Genomic DNA, 19,984 nt, shown 5'->3' with positions numbered 1-19,984 from the left:
TTGTGAGAGCTGCATCAAGTGTCTGTTTACTTGAATGGAGGTGTCACAGAGTTCCAAGTTACTGTTTCAAAATAGTTGTTGGTCACAAAAACTGAATGCGGTGGTGTGCATTTATTTCATTTTTCTCAAAAAAAAAAACCCAAAACCAAACCAAACACCCCAAGAATGCCTCTATAAACACGCTATTTGGTTGACTTCCTCAACTTCTTGTACATAATAGTAAATCGCTCATCTGACTAAAGGTGCTTGTTCCAAAAGATTCATAATAATGTAATTATTATTAAAACCAATCTTAAATCTCCACCTTGAAACTTATAATGACCTCTTTCTTGCAATCAATTTGACATTTAAACATTTTTATGTATTTAATTAAATAATTGGTAAATCATCATAATTATATTCATTATATATGAAAAGCTATAATTAAAATGTTATTTTAAGAAGCTATCTTAGATATTCTTTTGATATTCATTTTGTATTTTATTTATCAATCAGTATCATCTTGAATTAATTATGAATCGTTTTTGGAATGGGGATAAATGATATTAATGTGTTAAAATATGTAATTCTTTTTTTAAATGTTAAATTAATTATAATTAAATAAATAATGGCATTCAAAGTAATCGTTTTTATGATAAATACGTTATTGTTAAATTGAATATTGTGACATTTAAATCTACGTATACTGTTTCTTTTATCTTTTATTGAATAATTGATAATTGCATTTAAAATGTTTACTATTATTGTTATTTTTATTATTATTATTAAACTTTTACGATTCGGTCGCTTTAACATGGAGGTGTCGGTCATAAGACGCGAGGACATGTGCGCAAGCAGCAAAACAAAAACAAGTGTACGTGCGCGTTCGCTGATTTACGTGAGGAGGCGTGCTGCGCAGGGTGCGCGCGCGCTCTTCATTCATTGCTGGCCGAACCAGCCGCTCGGCTCTCTGGTGTGGACGTCCCCTCGTCTCCTCTGACTGTCGGACTGTCCATCTCCACGCGCAGAAGTAGAACGCTAAACCCGGACCATGAGGGGCTCCTGCCGCCCGAGAAACACGCGGGACAGGGCAGGTAAGACGGAGCTTTTTTTTTTTTTTTGTAGCCGTTCGAAGAGTTTTTATTTTGGTATTATTATTGAAAGTGTTGCTTTAGGAGCGGCAGCTGTGCTACTTTGGCTAGCAGCGGACTGAAGTAAACAAGCGAGTGTCACGTAGGCTCGCTTCCGGATGTCGAGGAGATGACAGCTGCGGAAAACACCCACTTACACTATATTAATGTTAATCCTGTTGCCCTTTGCTCAAGACATACTTTTTTAAATTTTTTTACTTTGTGGTGAAATGTCGCCCATTTTTACGTTTTCAACCGAGTTGCAAGCTGGTGTTGTGGAGACGCTGCCTCGAAGCTTTTAAATGTTACTGCACATGTTTTTGGTTGTCGTTTTAAAGCATCGCGGAGAAATCAAGTCGACCTATGATGGGACAGCCGCTCAGATTTGCATTCATCAGACACTAAAATGCAGAGGGGTAAAGTGCTGTGTTCTTTTGAATCGCAACTTGCATATAAGATGGGTCAGAACAGTTCTGAGGCTGGTGTCAAAAGAAGATATCTCAAACCCAAACTGCATTTTTTTAACCCCCCTTCACTGTGGGCCACTGTGGGCAAAGCGATCCCGTGGCCTTTGCTTCATTCAGTGCTCAGAATAGGCGAAGAGTTGTGGCAGCACATCTCGTGGCCGCTTCACCCCGAGGATCTGACAGTTCCTGGCTGAGAGGAGACTAACCCCCCGCCCCCCCCCCATAAACTCAAGGGAATCATCAATGAGACCCATTTTGAAGTTGACATCAATATGGCCGTGGCAACGTTTGCTGTGAAGGATCCCACGAAGAATCCTTCCAAAAAAGCATGCAGGTGAAGCATAGGAAAGTGCGTTAGGATTGGATGACTTTGAAGAGGGAAAACTTGGATTTGAACGATAACTTTTTTGACACGAGTCTCAAAACTTTGCTGACATATCTTGTGTGTTTTGATTGCAGTAAATGTGCTGTTGTACTGGTTGCAGGAAAAAAAGCACCTAATTTTACACTACTGTATACTGTACTCACTATACCTCCCATCCGTGACCTCAGTGAGCTGGAGTCTATCCGAGTTGTGGAGTGGAGTGATTAGTTTCAATAGTTTGGGATTTTAGTTTTTATTTCGTTTTGACTTTTTCATTTTTAATTTGGTGAGGGGGGGGGGTTGAGCGGGTTAGTTAGTTTTCATTTATTTGTATTTATTTTATTTTTAAATGCTCCGTTTGAATTAATTTTTCATGAGTTTTAGTATTAGCTTTATTTTTCAGATATGTGCAGTATTTTTGTAGTGCAAAAGAAACTGAAATTGTAACTTGTAGTTTCACTGAGTTTACTTTTTCCCCCCGAAGCATTTTTTCCCTTTCTGATTTGATTTTTTTAATTATTTAAATTATTATGTTATTTTCATTCTCTGAAGAGAACGAAAATAACCGGTTTTTGTGTGCACAATGCGGCCTGAATGATTTTGAAAAGTCATCTAATTGCGATTCCCCTCCCACTCAATATTGCGATTGCGATTTAATATGCGATCTTTTTTTTTTCAAGGTCCTCTCCCCTGGTACAACTTAAAAGAAACGTGTATTATTACGGACTGTTATTATTACTGTTGCATGGTATTCCAGTGTGATCAATTTTGTTATTGGAGAGTAGAGTACTTAACACACTACTCCGACTGGGGGTTAAAATGAATGTTAAGGGTCAGGTATTTAGAGGTTTAGTGTTTCAATTTAAGGTTAGAAGTCAGCGTGAAGGTTTCGGACAGGTTGGGAGTTGGGTTTCAAGTGAGGATTCCCAGTTAGGGTGTCAAGTTGTCCACGGTGGTCAAGAGGTCATGAGTTGGAATCTGGGCTTCGGCCTTCCTGTGTGGAGTTTGCATGTTCTTCTCAGGCTCGTGACTTATCGGGGTTTTCTTTTCGCTTCTCTGGCTTGCTTGCACACTCCAACCATGCACGTCAGCTTCGTTCAGTAACAATTTTGATGAGGGTTCCCCAAAGGTTTCATTTGTTTTTCGACTTGCCCGACATGCAGATGAATTCCTCTCAGAGGCAGTTTATGGCCCTGGAGGCCTACCCCTTTTTACCTTTATTGTCAGCTGATGAGTGTTTCAAAAAGTGTTTGTTACAAGTAGATTGATTCTGCTGTGCTCTTTGGACTATGGCCTAGTTTAACTCCTCATGCCAGTGCATGTAGAAGTCGAAAAGGAAAACATGTCTTGTTCCTCTTTGTTTCATTGTTGAAGCTGCGTGTGTTAAATTAAGCAGCGAGTGTGAAGAGTGGTGTGCACCAGCCCTTGTACCGTGTCCCATATAATCCACTGACTCAGTTCTGATACAAACAGGCTGTTACTCTATTATGTAATTCATATTGCCTAGAAGGGAGCGCTGGAAAGTCACTGCTGCACCCTGTGGTCATGTGAGTATACAAGGAGGGATCCGAGCTTTGTGTTCAATCCTCCTAAAGGCGCCATGACGTTGATTCCAAGTATGTGTTGGACAGATGTACTGTCAAGCTGACAACATGCAAGCTGGCACCCTGGCACTGCGCTCTGTTCACCGTAATCTACTTCGAATGGCTTCCTGCCCATGCTAACATGATCGCACGAGGTGGCGGTAACGGCGTCCAGCCAGTTGTGTCACATACGTGCTGCGGAGGGAGGGCAATTTTCAGGAAGGTGATATTCCACCCGGATGTGTGCGCGTCAAGCGTCTTTCACACCCCTCGTCTTTCCATCTTATCTTCATACTCAAATATGGCGTTGTTGTGTGTACAGTGTTTGTGTGTTTTGTGTCCCTTATGGCTTCTATGAATAAGGGCAATAATTCATCGCTCCCGCTCACTCCCCCCCTCCCTGGCGGAGTCTGAGCAGAATCTGGGGGAAAGTTCACCCATGCGCTGAATCTCATTATAGGCTTGAGGCCGAGCTGGGGCTGCGTCTGCGCACGCGCGCACTGTGTTGTCATCGGGGGAGTTTTTACATCTGGAGACTTGAGCCCGTTGTCATATTGGGCACATGTGACAGTGTTTAATGCCATGCTGGTGATTCCTCCGCATCTTGTTGATGTAGTCATGAGATATAAACCGAGCCCGTCGTTAGCTTTGCCTCGAGGTCAAGAAGCTGATCTGGATTCCGTTCTGTTCACACCACACCCCCTTCCCCCATTCCATTCTCATCGCTGCTATTATGTGATGATATTTTTGTCCCTGCGGTGAGTCGTCATGCTTCCTGCATCGCCATTTTGTAACTGGAAAGAACCAAACGGGCCAGATCGAAATGTTTGTGTGTGCTTGAGGGCTCGAGTGCCGATAGCAGCAGAAGATTTTAGAAGTAATATCATACCCAATTTGCCTGATTAAGACTGAAAACACACTGCGTCCATAATTTTGTTCATGCATTCAGAGATAAAGCACTAATATTAGCAATGAAGCGTTGTATGTCAGTGAGCTAAAATGTACATTTTGGTCATATACGGATCCGAGCACACTGAGCTTATCAATGCATGCCTTGGGTGCATTGTCTACATGAATAAATCAACTCGGAAGTCTTCATTCACCTTTTCCTTGAAGGTGATTGTTACAGTGGAGTAGCCGCCGGAAGGTTTCACATTCTGACAATATGATAAAAATAAGTATTGCGGTTTCACAGTATCACGGGATTGCAATCATAGCTGTAAAGTGTATTATTTTGAAATGTTTGGGTAAATATTGTCCACCCCCATCCCCACACTGAGAAAATAATAACTTGAATCTTTCGAAATAAAATCAAAATATAGGACAGGAGTAAAAGAGTTTATTCTGAAAAAATTGTTGCTACTAAGCTGCTTTTCTCCACTTTGGAGTAATGTCAGAGAGGAAACGACCTGAGGCCATGCTAGTTAGCTGGTTAATACGCCCACTTGACTTTACCGTAGCGCGCGCGCGCGCGCGCACACACACACACACACACACGCGCGCACACACGCTTCCTGATCAAAAACAGCCCCCCCCCCCCAACGTTTTTAACAAAATCACTGATTCAATATTGTGGCAAAATAAAAACAACATAATATTCACCTGCTGTAAATCTTGTGGTGCTCTATTCACTTTTAAATTAGCCTGTTGTTTTTATATATATTTTTTATAAGTGTCGGTCCATGGCAATTCAATTTGGGTCATTTAATTTTCTGCACATTGCCTTGCTGACAAATGCAGAGTGCACTGAACTACATATGAAAATGGTCAAACAGTGCAATCTAGTGGCGTTTTCCTGTCACTACATGTACGTGTGACATGAAATTAATCAAAATTGTATTTATAATAATAATAATAATAATACATTTCATTTATAAGCGCCTTTCAAAACACTCAAGGACACTTTACAATCAAAACAAGAAGAATAAAACTACAGATACAATTGTGTATGCATTTCATGTGACGGAAAACTGGTTAGGACTGTCCGTGTTTTATGTTGTTGTGTTTATTTATTTTACTTTGTGTTAACTGTTTTGTTGAGCGCTTTGTTACAGCTGCCGCTGTTGTGAAAGCGCTATGTAAATCAGCATGTATTGTATTGTCAGTCAGTAATAATTTAGTAAATTGAGCCATACAGTCACCAAGTCTTTTCTTTTTTTAATCCCTCGTTAAAATTATCAAATGGATTTTAACCGTAAAAAAAAGTAAGTATTTTAATGTGCAATATCCTTTTCGTGTGTGACTTATTCCTGAAGTTAATGAGTAATCTTGAGTAAAAATGTGAACGTTGTTTTTGTTTTGAATCTGAGGGCTGCCAGCCGCCAGGCACGCGCTGGTTGTTATTGTGCTCCGCTGAGTTCATTGGCTGCCAGACTTCCGGTCTGTTCTCTGATTGGCCAAGATCGCTGCCTGCACTCGCTGTCCACGTGCTCTCCACGCGAAGGCTGTTTTCAATGAAATGTCTGTTTTTTTCTGGTTGCGTCTCTCGCTCGCAACTTGTTGCTTTACGGTAACAACCGTCGTCCACTCAAAACTGTTCGAATACATTCAGAATTCTCTACCTTTGAGTTAATAGTTCGTTAAAGAGTTACCCCGCAGATGCTTGTTTGACACGCCGCAGATGTTTCTTTGACACATTTAAGGGTGGGAAACGTTTTTTTTCTGCCCCTCGATTGTCGTTGCGCGCACTCTTCTACTCATTACGGTAGCGACAACCTGCTGTTCCTCAGCTGATATGAGACATCCTCCCTCGGTGCGCGCAGAACCGAGTCCGAGCTTTTCGTTAGTTACTTCAAGTTGGCAGCAACAGCAGCAGCATCTTCGTAGATGATGTTAGATAACGAGGAGTATCTGGTAGACGCATGCCAGCGGGAGCTCACTCAGAACCCGCTGAGGAAGATCTGGTTGCCGGGCAAGAGTGGCCACATTGCACAGAGACGCGGTAAGAAGATGCCAAAGGAGGACCGTTTCCCCAAGTAGTCTACAGTTGTATGCGTTTGAGATCAATATTTTCCCCTTGCCCTTTGACACTATTTTCTCTGCAAACAGCCACGTGGTTCGGCCTCAAGCAACAGGACTTCATTGAATTTATCCACAACGTCAGTGGTTGTTTTCAAACGCAGTGTGCCGACTCGTCTCCCCCCTCTGGATGGCTCTGTTGCAGGACCCCCTTTTGTTTTTTGCTGAGTCAAGCCCCCTGCGTGTTGTGCTGCCGTTTCAGCCCGCAGCTTTCCTACCGCACTGCTGCATCAGTCATTGGGCCGAGTCCACTCTCAACTCTCTGTGGTCTTTTCCTCGTCGAAGCTCGGCGGAAACACGAGCGATTGAATTAGGCTAACGATTTGCAATTCGCCTCTCACTGTCCTGCATTTATTATCAGGATGGTGAAATAGATGCTTAATGACTGAAAACTGTATACCAATCCACGGAGTTTACAAGAGGCTTAAATAAAACTATGTACCGAGGGGAAAATGTGACAAAATAGTGCACGACATCGCGTAAAAAATAGGGGAGACAGTCTAAAACGTTTAACGTAAGTGTAAAAAAAAATCTTTTCGTCGTTTAACGTCTGAAAACTGCGATCAATCGTCACCAAAATTAAGGTGTACTTATGCCCACGCTGACCTCTGAAATTACTCGAAAAATCTCCTCTGTAGCTTAAATGTTATGGACAGTAAGTGTTTTACATAAAGCTATAGTGAGCACCTATGCAGAATGATGTTAATATCCATAAAATCCAAAATATTGCACCAATCGTTCTAATATTTGCAGTGGTAGAAGTTTCCATAAGTAGGGATGCCCATATAAATTTTGGTCATGATTGACTAGTTTTATGACATCAAGTGTCATTAAGCTTTCTCTTTTGAGAGGAAATGTTATTCTTTTAGATGTTAAAATGGGCATGAGTAGAGTACATTTTGGTTGTCATTTTCCAATGGTAAGTAATGTGAAGCTTTTTTTTTTCACATTAGCGAGTGCCTTTGAGAAGGAAAAGGCCCAATGTCCATAAAATCCCAAATGTTTTCCAAGGTCGAAGTGGGCACGAGTACAAATGTGCACATTCATATTGGCGAGATGATCACAATTTTCAGACACAAAGCAACGCTACACTTTTTAACATTTAAAACATTTAAGAGTGTCCCCAAAAAGGCAAAAAAAAAAAAGCCTCCGCGGTCAATTTTAATTGCTAATGAATGAAAATGTGCAAAAAAAAAAAATTCTAGTGCACAAATGTCAGTGCAGACTCTTCACATGCTTGTTGATAGTTGTTAGCAACCAATCAGATTGAGCGAAACGTTCTTGCTTTCTCTCTTTTGTGGTCATCCACGTCATGTCTTCCTAATTCTCATAGCATCTGGAGCCTCTTGCCCTCCAGTGTTGCTTTCGCACACGTTGAGCCGAATTGCCAATGTTTGTGTCTTTTGACAGTTTGTATGACCAACTGCCCCACCCTCATCGTGACGGTGGGCCTGCCAGCTCGTGGGAAGACCTACATCTCCAAGAAGCTAACACGCTACTTAAATTGGATCGGCGTGCCCACCAAAGGTACCCGCCGCTTCATTCCAGTCACGAGGTGGTGGACCCCAAAAAGGAGGCAGGAGAGAGGAGCAGGGTGTATTTGAAGAAGTGTATTGATAAAACGCAGAAAAATAAATCCTAAACAAAGTCATGAAAACAAAACGAATCCAAAGTAACAAACAAACACCTTGGCAGAAACTAAAAACTTTCATTAACAAAAACATGACCGAAGCTAAAACATAATGAACTAAACATGACAGAAACCAAGAGCAAACAATGACCCGACACAGAGTGTTCGGGCAGGAATCCTTTTATACACTAATTACCTAATGACCAACAGGTGTGCAGCTGCAGCGGGAGCCCTACAGTGCCACCTGTTGGTCCCAAACCGAATCATGACACCGGAGAGTAAACCCCAGTATCTGTCATCATAAATATTGTTGTTGTTGTTGTTTTTTAATGTGTAACAGAGTTCAATGTGGGCCAGTACCGGAGGGAGTGTGTGAAGATCTACAAATCCTTTGAGTTTTTTAGTCCGGACAATGAAGAGGGCTTAAAAATCAGACGGTGAGTCAGTTCATGATTCATATATCCTTTCTCTCATCCTTTTATGATTTGAATGTCTTTCTTTTCTTCATTTTAATACACGTGACCAGTGCCTAATATGGACCCAAAACAAACCATAAATCTAGTTTAAAAAAAAGACAATGTGGTTGCACAGTGGCTATATCCATGCAAATGGTTTTATTTAAACTATTTTTAATATCTACAGCAGGGGTCTCAAACACCGGTCTTGGAGGGTCGCTGTCCTGCATATTTTCCAAGTCTCCCTGTTGCAAAACACCTGATTCAATTGATAAGATCATCAGCAAGCTCGGCGGAAGCCAGACATTGAACCTGTTCATTTGAAGGCGTTTTTAACAAAAAAAAAAAAAAATGACCATGTATAGTATGGCGTTTTTAGCCGAAAAAACCGACCATGTATAGTAAGGCGTTTTAAACAAACAAAAAAAACGACCATGTATAGTTAGCCGTTTTTAGCCGGAAAAAAAAACGACCATGTATAGTAAGGTGTTTTTAGCCGAAAAAATGGCCATGTAAAGTAAGGCATTTTCAGCCAAAAAAAACCGACCATGTATAGTAAGCCGTTTTTAGCCGAAAAAAACGACCATTTATAGGAAGGCGTTTGGAACAAAAAAAAACAGACCATGTTTAGTTAGCCGTTTTTAGCCGAAAAAAAACGACCATGTATAGTAAGGCGTTTTTACTCGAAAAAAACGACCATGTATAGTAAGGCGTTTTTAGCCAAAAAAACGACCTTGTATAGTAAGGCGTTTTTACTCCAAAAAAACGACCATGTATAGTAAGGCGTTTTTAGCCCAAAAAAACGACCATGTATAGTAAGGCGTTTTTAGCCGAAAAAAACGACCATGTATAGTAAGGCGTTTTTACTCGAAAAAAACCACCATGTACAGTAAGGCGTTTTTAGCCCAAAAAACGACCATGTATAGTAAGGCGTTTTTACTCCAAAAAAACGACCATGTATAGTAAGGCATTTTTACTCAAAAAAACGACCATGTATAGTAAGGCGTTTTTACTCGAAAAAAACGACCATTTATAGTAAGGCGTTTTTAGCCCAAAAAAACGACCATGTATAGTAAGGCGTTTTTAGCCCAAAAAAACTACCATGTATAGTAAGGCGTTTTTAGCCCCAAAAAACGACCATGTATAGTAAGGCGTTTTTAGCCGAAAAAAACGACCATGTATAGTAAGGCGTTTTTACTCCAAAAAAACGACCATGTATAGTAAGGCGTTTTTACTCCAAAAAAATGACCATGTATAGTAAGGCGTTTTTAGCCCAAAAAAATGACCATGTATAGTAAGGCGTTTTTAGCTCAAAAAAACAACCATGTATAGTAAGGCGTTTTTAGCCCCAAAAAAACGACCATGTATGGTAAGGCGTTTTTAGCCCAAAAAAACGACCATGTATAGTAAGGCGTTTTTAGCCGAAAAAAACGACCATGTATAGTAAGGCATTTTTACTCAAAAAAACAACGACCAAGTATAGTAAGGCGTTTTTACTCGAAAAAAACGACCATGTATAGTAAGGCGTTTTTAGCCCAAAAAAACGACCATGTATTGTAAGGCGTTTTTAGCCGAAAAAAACGACCATGTATAGTAAGGCGTTTTTACTCCAAAAAAACGACCATGTATAGTAAGGCGTTTTTATCCGAAAAAAACAACCATGTATAGTAAGGCGTTTTTATCCGAGTTTTATTTTTTTCAGCTAAAAACGCCTTCCTATACATGGTCGTTTTTTTCGGCTAAAAACGCCTTACTTTACATGGTCGTATTTTTGGGCTAAAAACGCCTTACTATACATGGTCGTATTTTTTGGCTAAAAACGCCTTACTATACATGGTCGTTTTTTTGGGCTAAAAACGCCTTACTATACATGGTCGTTTTTTTTGGCTAAAAGCGCCTTACTATACATGGTCGTTTTTTTCGAGTAAAAACGCCTTACTATACATGGTCGTTTTTTTTCCGAGTAAAAACGGCTAACTATACATGGTTGGTTTTTTGGGCTAAAAACGCCTTACTATACATGGTCGTTTTTTTTGGGCTAAAAACGGCTTACTATACATGGTCGTTTTTTTCGAGTAAAAACGCCTTACTATACATGGTCGTTTTTTTCGGCTAAAAACGCCTTACGATACATGGTCGTTTTTTTGGGCTAAAAACGCCTTACTATACATGGTCGTTTTTTTTTGGGCTAAAAACGCCTTACTATACATGGTCGTTTTTTTTTTCGAGTAAAAAGGCCTTACTATACCTGTAAATGGTCGTTTTTGTTGTTTTTTTTTGCTAAAAAAGCCTTACTATATACATGGTCGTTTTTTTCGGCTAAAAAAGCCTTACTCTACATGGTCGTTTTTTTGGGCTAAAAATGCCTTGCTATATACATGGTCGTTTTTTTCGAGTAAAAACGCCTTACTATACATGGTCGTTTTTGTTCCGAGTAAAAAAGGCTAACTATTATACATGGTCGTTTTTTTGGGCTAAAAACGCCTTGCTATACATGGTCGTTTTTTCCGAGTAAAAACGCCTTACTATACATGGTCGATTTTTTTTTGAGTAAAAACGCCTTACTATACATGGTCGTTTTTTTCGGCTAAAAACGCCTTACTATACATGGTCGTTTTTTTCGAATAAAAACGCCTTACTATATATACATGGTCGGTTTTTTTTGGGCTAAAAACGCCTTACTATACATGGTTGTTTTTTCGAGTAAAAACGCCTTACTATACATGGTCGTTTTTTTCGGCTAAAAACGCCTTACTATGCATAGTCATTTTTTTGGCTAAAAACGCCTTACTACACATGGTCGCTTTTTTGGGCTAAAAACGCCTTACTATACATGGTCGTTTTTTTCGAGTAAAAAAGGCTAACCATACATGGTCGTTTTTTTGGGATAAAAACGCCTTATTATACATGGTCGTTTTTTTCGAGTAAAAACGCCTTACTATACATGGTCGTTTTTTTTGGGCTAAAAACACCTTACTATACCTGTACATGGTAGTTTTTTTCGGCTAAAAACGCCTTACTTTACATGGTCGTTTTTTTTTTGGGCTAAAAACGCCTTACTTTACATGGTCGTTTTTTTGGGCTAAAAACGCCTTACTATACATGGTCGTTTTTTTGAGTAAAAACGCCTTACTATACCTGTACATGGTCGTGTTTTTCGAGTAAAAACGCCTTACTATACATGGTCGTTTTTTTTGGCTAAAAACGCCTTGCTATACATGGTCGTTTTTTTCGAGTAAAAACGCCTTACTATATATACATAGTCGTTTTTTTCGGGTAAAAACGCCTCACTATACATGGTCGTTTTTTTTCGAGTAAAAACGCCTTACTATACCTGTACATGGTCGTTTTTTTGGCTAAAAACGCCTTACTATACATGGTCATTTTTTTCGAGTAAAAACGCCTTACTATACATGGTCGTTTTTTTGGGCTAAAAACGCCTTACTATACATGGTCGTTTTTTTCAAGTAAAAACGCCTTACTATACATGGTCGTTTTTTTCGGCTAAAAACGCCTTACTATACATGGTCGTTTTTTGGGCTAAAAACGTCTTACTATACATGGTCGTTTTTTTCGAGTAAAAACGCCTTACTATACATGGTCGTTTTTTTCGGCTAAAAACGCCTTGCTATACATGGTATTGCATGCCAGAGCAACAGGTGGCGCTAAGTCTAAAACCGTTTGTGGCTTTTTGCCAGCTATAAGCCATAGAGCTGACCATAAAAATCACAGCACGTAAAATATTTTACTCGGCGTGTCTCGAATTTTGATTTTTTTTTTTCCACTTTTTGACATGAACTTCGTGGAGCTACTAAATATTTTCCACAATGTTGTAATTGCCACATCTGTAAAGTGTGTTGACATGTATTTGTTCCTGCAGCCACTGTGCAATGGCAGCTCTCAATGACGTCCGGCAGTACCTCAGTGTTGAGGGAGGACAAGTGGCCGTGAGTTTTTTCCTCCATTCTAAAATGACAAAGAATCTCTCTCGCGGATGCCCGCTCATGTATATACTCCTCTGCTACGGTTTCAGGTATTCGACGCCACCAATACGACAAGAGAACGACGAGGGGCCATTGTCAAGTTTGCCGAGCAAAACGGTTTCAAGGTAAGCGCGGCAGAGCACGCCGCCGCGGTGTGCCGGATCCCACCGATGGACTGACCACTGGCGCTGTTGTCGTGCGCGCAGGTGTTCTTTGTGGAGTCTGTGTGTGAAGACCCAGACGTCATCGCGCAGAACATCGTGGTGAGTTGTCGCGGCGACGTCTCTGTTGACATTCAAACCAACCCGACATCTTCGGAATGTGTGTGTGCGTGTGTGTGTTTGCCGCGGCGTTAGCAAGTGAAGCTCGGCAGCCCCGACTACATCCACTGTGACACTCAAGAAGCCATCGAAGACTTTATGAAAAGGATCAAGTGTTACGAGTCGTCATACCAGCCTCTGGACGAGGTTTTGGACAGGTGAGTTGACACAACATGAGGTACATGTGAATAGTCTAAACAGCTGGTGTGCATAAGGAACAAGGTTATTTTATTTTCGTGAGAAAAAATTCAAACTAAAATTGAAAAAAGATTTTTATTCACAGAGTCAAGTAATAATGAAAATACTTTCCGCATTTATTTCGGTATTGCTGTATGTCTGGACAGAAGAGCAAAGGTCGAACAGTCTTATACTTTACTTAATTCTTTTCCAGAGTTCCCACTCTTCCACTTGCTTTTTATTTATGGACCTTTTAAGGACTTTTGAGGGCTAATATAGCCATTTTTAAAGGACTTTTCCATTCTGCAGGGGGATTCACGGTGGATTTAATGAACAGAAAGCCTCATATCACTGAGCCGGTGTTCAAATCATTGCTGCCAAAGGAAGGACGCATCTTTATTTTTAGGGCCAATCAGCTAACCCGTTATTTGACATACTGTTTGTCAAATTGGTCCGAAATGACCCGAAGTGATCACGTGATCATCATCGGAACTAATCGGAGACGGCGGGAAAAGCAGAGCGTTAACCAGGAAGGCATGTAGCCCGACAGCGGGGTTTGGAGGGGAAGGGTGCCAGGCGCATTTTGCAACAAAACTATTCATTTGGAAGGGTGGGGAAAATGACATACACAAATGAAATGAACTCCACAGGTTAATTTTTAAGGATTTTTATTGATTTTAGAAGCTTTCCCTGAAAATTAAGGACAGTTAAAAACATAATTTTACAACTTTTTTATGGATTCTTGTGAACTTTAAGGACCCGTAGGAACCCTTAGGGACAGTGGTTACTACAGTGGACAGCTACAGGGTTTATTACAATCCAAACTTTTTTTTTTAATCTTGCAATTAACATGCGCACCTTATAAAAAAAAATCTAATACTAAAACTAATATAAACTGAAATGAATCCTTTTTGAAAAAACTAACAGCTAATAAAAAGGAGCAAACCAGCTCTAATCGCTAATTAAAACTAATTAAATACCTGAATTGTTTAAAAAAAAATCTGCATCTAATTGCTGGCCATTCGAAATGCGTAGAATTTTAATTATTTTTTTTTAATCTAAAAATTCCTAAATAGGAAAGGATATAACCCAATATGCATTTTCCATGAAAAAAAGAGACTAAATAAAGCCTTAAAGCCAAATAGACACCCAAACATCACAAGTGAGGATTGTTACTCGGTCAGCGCTTGTGTGGGACGTCACGAGTCGCCGATAAATGGAACAAATCGTGCTGTGGTCATTCAGGGACATGCCCTACATCAAGATCATGGACGTGGGCCGCCGTTATCTCGTGAATCGCGTGCAGGACCACATCCAGAGCCGGATCGTGTACTATCTGATGAATATCCACATCACGCCGCGCTCCATTTACCTGAGTCGGCACGGCGAGAGCGACCTCAACATCAAGGGACGCATCGGAGGCGACTCGGCCTTGTCGGCGCGGGGGAAAGAGGTGCTCCACCTTGTGCATAGTCACATGTCTTCTTCCCCTGGAGTGAGTGGTTCTTACAATTTGGTGTTTGGCGTTTTTTTTTTCTAAGTATGGCAAATGTCTGAGGAAGTACATCCAGGAGCAGAACATCAAGGATCTGAAAGTGTGGACCAGCCAGATGAAGAGAACCATCCAGACGGCCGAGTGTCTGGGAGTGCCGTACGAACAGTGGAAATCGCTCAACGAGATCGATGCCGTGAGTGGGATATTGTGCCCTCACCAAAACATTTTCCAGGCGTTTTAACTCGTTGCCTCTCGTCTCGTCTCGTAGGGCGTGTGCGAGGAAATGATGTACGAAGAGATCCAAGAGCATTATCCTCTGGAGTTCGCGCTGAGAGACCAAGACAAATATCGTTATCGCTATCCCAAAGGCGAGGTCAGCAAGTGCACCTGCTCAAAATAAATAAAAAAATAAATAAAAATTAAATCAGTACTGAAGGCCGTATTCTTTCTCTCAGTCGTATGAAGACCTGGTGCAGCGTCTGGAGCCCGTCATCATGGAGCTGGAGAGGCAGGAGAACGTTCTGGTTATTTGTCACCAGGCCGTCATGCGCTGCCTTCTCGCCTACTTTCTCGACAAGACCGCAGGTAGCGCACATTTAAATGCACAGGAGGCGCGCGTGCGTGGAAAGGTACACCACAACAATCTGCCTTGACCAACATAATAATGCTCACACTATCATGATATTTTAGGTAGCTTATTTTGTTCAATGTTAAAGTTTTTAAGTCTTACTTTTGCTGCCATTTGAAACACAGTTGAACGCAATCGCTAAAACGTCGCCGATATCACGACCGATCCAAAAATAATGATGTTTGTGTTTTGTTTTTTCCACAGTTGAGTTGCCTTATCTGAAGTGCCCCTTGCACACGGTGTTGAAACTCACCCCACTGGCTTACGGTCAGTTTTCTTCTCCGTCATCGTTTACAAACGTGAGCATCGAAAACGGGACGGTAACGACGAGCGTTTTTGTTTTCACAGGATGCAAAGTGGAGTCGATCTATTTAGGCGTGGATGCCGTGAACACACACCGAGAGCGACCGGAGGTACGTAAGCGGACCAACGCGGAGTGACTCCGCCCCCTCCACCTCACGGCCATTTTTTTACCCAGACTCATCTCAGCCAGGAGGATGCCTCGCAGTCCGCACGCGCACCTCCGTCCTTTCCAGTCGCGCCTTGATAAATGCTTTTAGTCATCTACCTCCAGTCTGACGTACATTTAAACTTGTACTACCATGAAGCCAACACACATGTAACCTCTTCAATGCATATGAGCTATAATTGTGTTCAATTTGTTCTCATTGTGAACCTGAAAATGTTTCTCCACGATGATCAGTGTTAATATCCATTCATGTTTCTTGTCTCGACTAGATGCACCGTAATAAATGAATCCTTTCTCACCTGTTTTATGTCCCCGTTGATGTCCAAAACTGCGGCTCTTCCAGAATGTGAGTGTGCAGCGTAGCACAGAAGCCGCTCTGAAAACCGTGCCGACGCACTTCTGACGCCCTCGCTCGCGCTTCCTGCGTGACTGCTCAGCTGCCTCGCGAGGACGCTCGCCGTCGACAACTTGGGAGACGAATTGACACGGGCGTCACGTCACGTTTTTGTACTCCCAGCTTTCTCGAACGGACAGCTTTGTGGTGTTTTCGTCACGCTGTAGTATAACAACACGTCCTCCTGCACTGTCAAAAGCGTTCACGTAATGTGTTACTGTTTTATAAAGCCGTGTGTGTGCGAACAAGAACTCTGCAGTTACTCTTTGCTTGTCACTGGTGTGAAGACCACAAGAAAACAATCTCCTTCAATCTCCTTCCATGTCTTTGTGGGTGATCACCATATTTCTCCAACTAGTGGACAGGAGGTTGCTTGATTCAAATTTCTGTCAACTGCGCACCCACACCCCTAAAAAAAAAGACAATTGCTGAAAAATATAGCAAAGATGCAGATGACATTGTCAGAGAAGAACAGCAATACAGTACAAATGTACTAAAAGGTTTCATACTAGTGATCACTTCGGCAGTGATTCTTCTGTGTACCACTAGAGGGAGTGTGCGCACCACTCATGTGTCATCAGAATCACTACATTGGAGGGACTGGAACTTTTGGAAGAAAATAACTTATATAAATCATAAGCTGTGTAAATCATCCCATGCATGTTGAGTATGCTCACAGAAGGAGTAGGGATGGCGTCACCGGTGCTTTTTCCAATCTCCCGATCTTTTTTCAAGAGCCTTTTGAACATGTCGGTCTTTGTGAAGTGTTTTTGATGTGTTTATGAATGTCAGTGATGCACCTGGAAACAAAAATCACTTTTGGGGTAGCATTCAGTGGCTTTTTTTGGGGTGTTTTTTTTTTTATGGGCCGACTACGATGGACATAAAAAAGAACTGCGGTATGTTCATGAAGGCTGGGCGTTTGATGAGAAATTTCTTTCGGGAAAAAGATTTGGGGGAGCCAAGTGCACTCAATTTTGTTTCAAATCATCGTTCATACATCAGTTCCACACAATTGCTATCACGAGTGTCCATCCCCAATGTGCATCCTCCAAATAATTGTTTTCATTTTGTCACATCTGTCAAATGATTATTATAGTAATCTATGTACGTTTTACGTCGTATTTTATTCGATTCTATATTGGTTTATGTACACAACTGTTGTGAAACGTGTACTTTGCCTTGCTGCTCCTTTTCAATTGTACAAATGTCAATAAAGTTTCTCTGCTTGGTTGCCACTGTCTTTCTCGCCTTCCATTTTTGTTCACGAGTCATAGGTGAGCTGGAACGGATACCAGCTGACTTGACGCACAGATTGGGCACCACCCTCATGGACAATTTTTAGAGTCTTAAACTCAAACTGAGATTTGAACCCTGACCCTCAGAAGAGTGAGGCATGTGCTGTTCCCTTTCCCCTTGAACTCACAAACAACATTTCTAATCTTCCCTACCGGTGAGTATATTTATTATTTTGGATGATTTCAATCTACAATAGGTTGGACTCTGTAATAAAACATATCATGCACCAATTGATTGCCTCGTGGTCATAACAAAAAGCATAGCACAATAAAATATATATTAAAAAACAAACACTTTCAATCATCGGGGGGGGGGGGGGGGGGAACAAAGCCAGTCTGTGCTCGTCTATATGGATTGGAAATGTACGAAGCACAGTACGTACATTTGTACATTATTTATATTTGTCATCTCTTAGCTGATGTCTTTCTTCTCTCAGACCAACACTCGTGGGAATGTTTTCTTTTTGTCTCAGAACTGCAAAACAAGCAAACAAAAAAAGTCAGAATTGTTGTTTGTTTGTCCTAACCTCCCCCACCATCATTTTTAGTTAATAAAGCTCCAAATTATGAAATCTCACATTTTTGAGAAACTCCTCAGCGACGATGCGAGCTCTGGCGTTGACGGACAGTTTCATCTCGCTGATCTCCTTGTCGATCTCCTCCATGAAGTGAATGACGAAGTCCACCAGCTTGTGCTTGTACATCTGCTCCGTGTGGAAGTTGGTGATCAGGAAGCTGATGTCGTAACCCTGAACACAAACGTCTGAGTCATGTATAACTGGCGTAACCAAACCAATTTAACATCATTTCTTTGTAAAATACTCCCAAGATACGTTTTACCATGAAAAATGGGGGACAATACAAAAAACGTAAATATTTGAAATTATTTTCGCTTGAGCTGCTCACTGCTCACCTCCACCGGTTTCCTCCTGAGGATGAAGAAGTTCTCCGCCCTCATCATCATGAAGCGCATGAATTTGTGACACAGGATCTTCTCAATCTCGTCGGCCTGGTAGGAACCGCAATCGTGTCATCGCGCGGGAAGTGAGACGGTTGGGAACGGCGACAACGGCGCCGGCCGGACTGACCTGCTTGACGGCGATGCTGACTCTGACCGAGTTGATGGAGCCCTCGATGAAGACTTTCTCCTTGTCGTTGCGGCTGATGACGACGGGCTGGAGGAGAAGTTCTTTGCTACTCCTGAACGTGGACATGAGACGACAGTTATTCGCAGCCCTTCTCCAGAAGGAAGCAAGAGCCAAACGCACGCACCGTACTTCCACCTCGGGCTTGTTGTGTCTCTCCACCACCTGGGAGGAGAAGTTCTCTAGGCACAAGGCGGCCTGCAGGGTGGCTCGCACCGCGTTCAAGTAGGGCCGCAAGGTGGCCGTCTGAGGAGCATTAAAATCATTACACTGAATGAAATGTAGCGATGCGACCAAATCTGTGTGATTTTTCAAGACCCACAAAATATTATGTACTGATTATTTTTGGAATGAATCTACCACAGCATCGCTGGCCTGTGAAAAACACATATGTCCATTTTTTCATTTAAATTTATTTAATTGGGTGTCCTAAACATGATACAATTACATATTCTTTCAGGAATACATTCTCTGCCTCATTATTCATGAACACCAATGCTTACTATACTTTGAAGTTGGTTTGGGGTATTTTTTTTTCTGGTGAAACTTGACATAAAAAGCCTGAGAACCACTTGATTAAAAGTTTATAATTACCATGACATCAATGCTACTTTCGTTAGCCCGTCTATGGCGTTTCATATTTACCGTGTCCATCTATCTTTTGTATTTCACTTTTTTCCTGCACATATATTGATTGCTAGCTTATTTACCCATAAGGACATGCAAAATAGTATTTGTTTGTATGAGTACAAAATGTGTTTCGAATTGCTAAAAATGTTTTCATGAACAGAAGTCAGTGCACTGTATGGAGGTTGCCCAACTGACAGCTGGCTGCTTCAGCAGCTGTTAGCTTTAGCTTGCTAGCATTCGACTTTACGGCCACGGTCGCATTCCTTTGTTGCTATCCCAAAAGACGTCGCTAAGCATAATCGTCGACTCTATTTGGATTAAATACTCAATACACACACATACTCCACGTTCGAGTCGACTAGTTACAATTAGCCTGTTAGCTAACTAGTTGCCGAGCATGTTTGAATGAAAGCAGAAGCTACATTTTGTCGAGCGCGTTGAAGCTAATGAATCATAGGTCGAAGGCACACGCCACATTTACAGTACGGAGAGAAGCAAAAAGTAATCGAGGAGCAAACGTGTCGTGTGTAGCTCACCATTTTGATGTGTCAGGAAACGCAGCTACAAGGCGGAAGTAGCCGCTCTTTGATCAAGCTATTTCCGCAAAGGCGCCGGAAGTCGACGAGGCGAGGCGAGGAGCAGGAAATAGACTGAGGGATGTGGCAACACACATTTCGACAAACGACGAACTACTTTCATAGCTGCGGAAGAATACTTCGTCACGCCGTACAAGAAGAAGTCGGTCGACTGGTTAGCGCGTCCGCCTCACAGTACAGCGGTGCAACGTTCGATTCCGGCTCCGACCTGCCTGTGTGGAGT

General features: G+C 41.6%; 2 protein-coding genes across 5 annotated transcripts; one reads left to right on the top strand and one right to left on the bottom strand.

Annotated features, from left to right (window-relative positions):
* The first annotated feature begins 904 nt into the window (after window positions 1–904).
* On the top strand, window positions 905–17,335 carry pfkfb4b (6-phosphofructo-2-kinase/fructose-2,6-biphosphatase 4b). Of its 4 annotated transcripts, none has more exons than XM_086118376.1 (14): window positions 905–1,073; window positions 7,952–8,068; window positions 8,512–8,608; window positions 12,507–12,573; window positions 12,660–12,734; window positions 12,816–12,872; window positions 12,966–13,087; window positions 14,352–14,559; window positions 14,648–14,794; window positions 14,870–14,974; window positions 15,057–15,186; window positions 15,434–15,496; window positions 15,578–15,642; window positions 16,042–17,335. In XM_086118376.1, the coding sequence occupies exons 1-14, from the start codon at window positions 1,031–1,033 to the stop codon at window positions 16,099–16,101; spliced, it is 1,356 nt and encodes a 451-aa protein (XP_085974502.1). In that variant the 5' UTR covers window positions 905–1,030; the 3' UTR covers window positions 16,102–17,335. The 4 variants fall into 4 exon arrangements, with proteins under 4 accessions (XP_085974502.1, XP_085974500.1, XP_085974498.1 ...); XM_086118374.1 differs by lacking the exon at window positions 16,042–17,335 and adding an exon at window positions 15,708–15,996; XM_086118372.1 differs by lacking the exons at window positions 905–1,073; window positions 16,042–17,335 and adding exons at window positions 5,333–6,464; window positions 15,708–15,996.
* A 200-nt stretch (window positions 17,336–17,535) lies between these two features.
* Window positions 17,536–19,866, bottom strand: arpc4 (actin related protein 2/3 complex, subunit 4). Its single transcript, XM_086118378.1, has 6 exons — window positions 19,702–19,866; window positions 18,663–18,781; window positions 18,479–18,590; window positions 18,304–18,399; window positions 17,969–18,139; window positions 17,536–17,865 (listed from the first exon to the last, which is right to left on the bottom strand). The coding sequence occupies exons 1-6, from the start codon at window positions 19,702–19,704 to the stop codon at window positions 17,860–17,862; spliced, it is 507 nt and encodes a 168-aa protein (XP_085974504.1). The 5' UTR covers window positions 19,705–19,866; the 3' UTR covers window positions 17,536–17,859.
* Window positions 19,867–19,984: the final 118 nt, after the last annotated feature.

The sequence above is a fragment of the Hippocampus guttulatus genome, chromosome 8 (assembly GCF_054856545.1).
Source record: "Hippocampus guttulatus isolate MCC_2025c chromosome 8, RoL_Hgut_1.0, whole genome shotgun sequence".
NCBI classification, from domain to species: Eukaryota; Metazoa; Chordata; class Actinopteri; order Syngnathiformes; family Syngnathidae; genus Hippocampus; species Hippocampus guttulatus.
The sequence above is the reverse complement of the archived record's forward strand: the minus strand, read 5'-3'. Positions and strand labels throughout refer to the sequence as shown.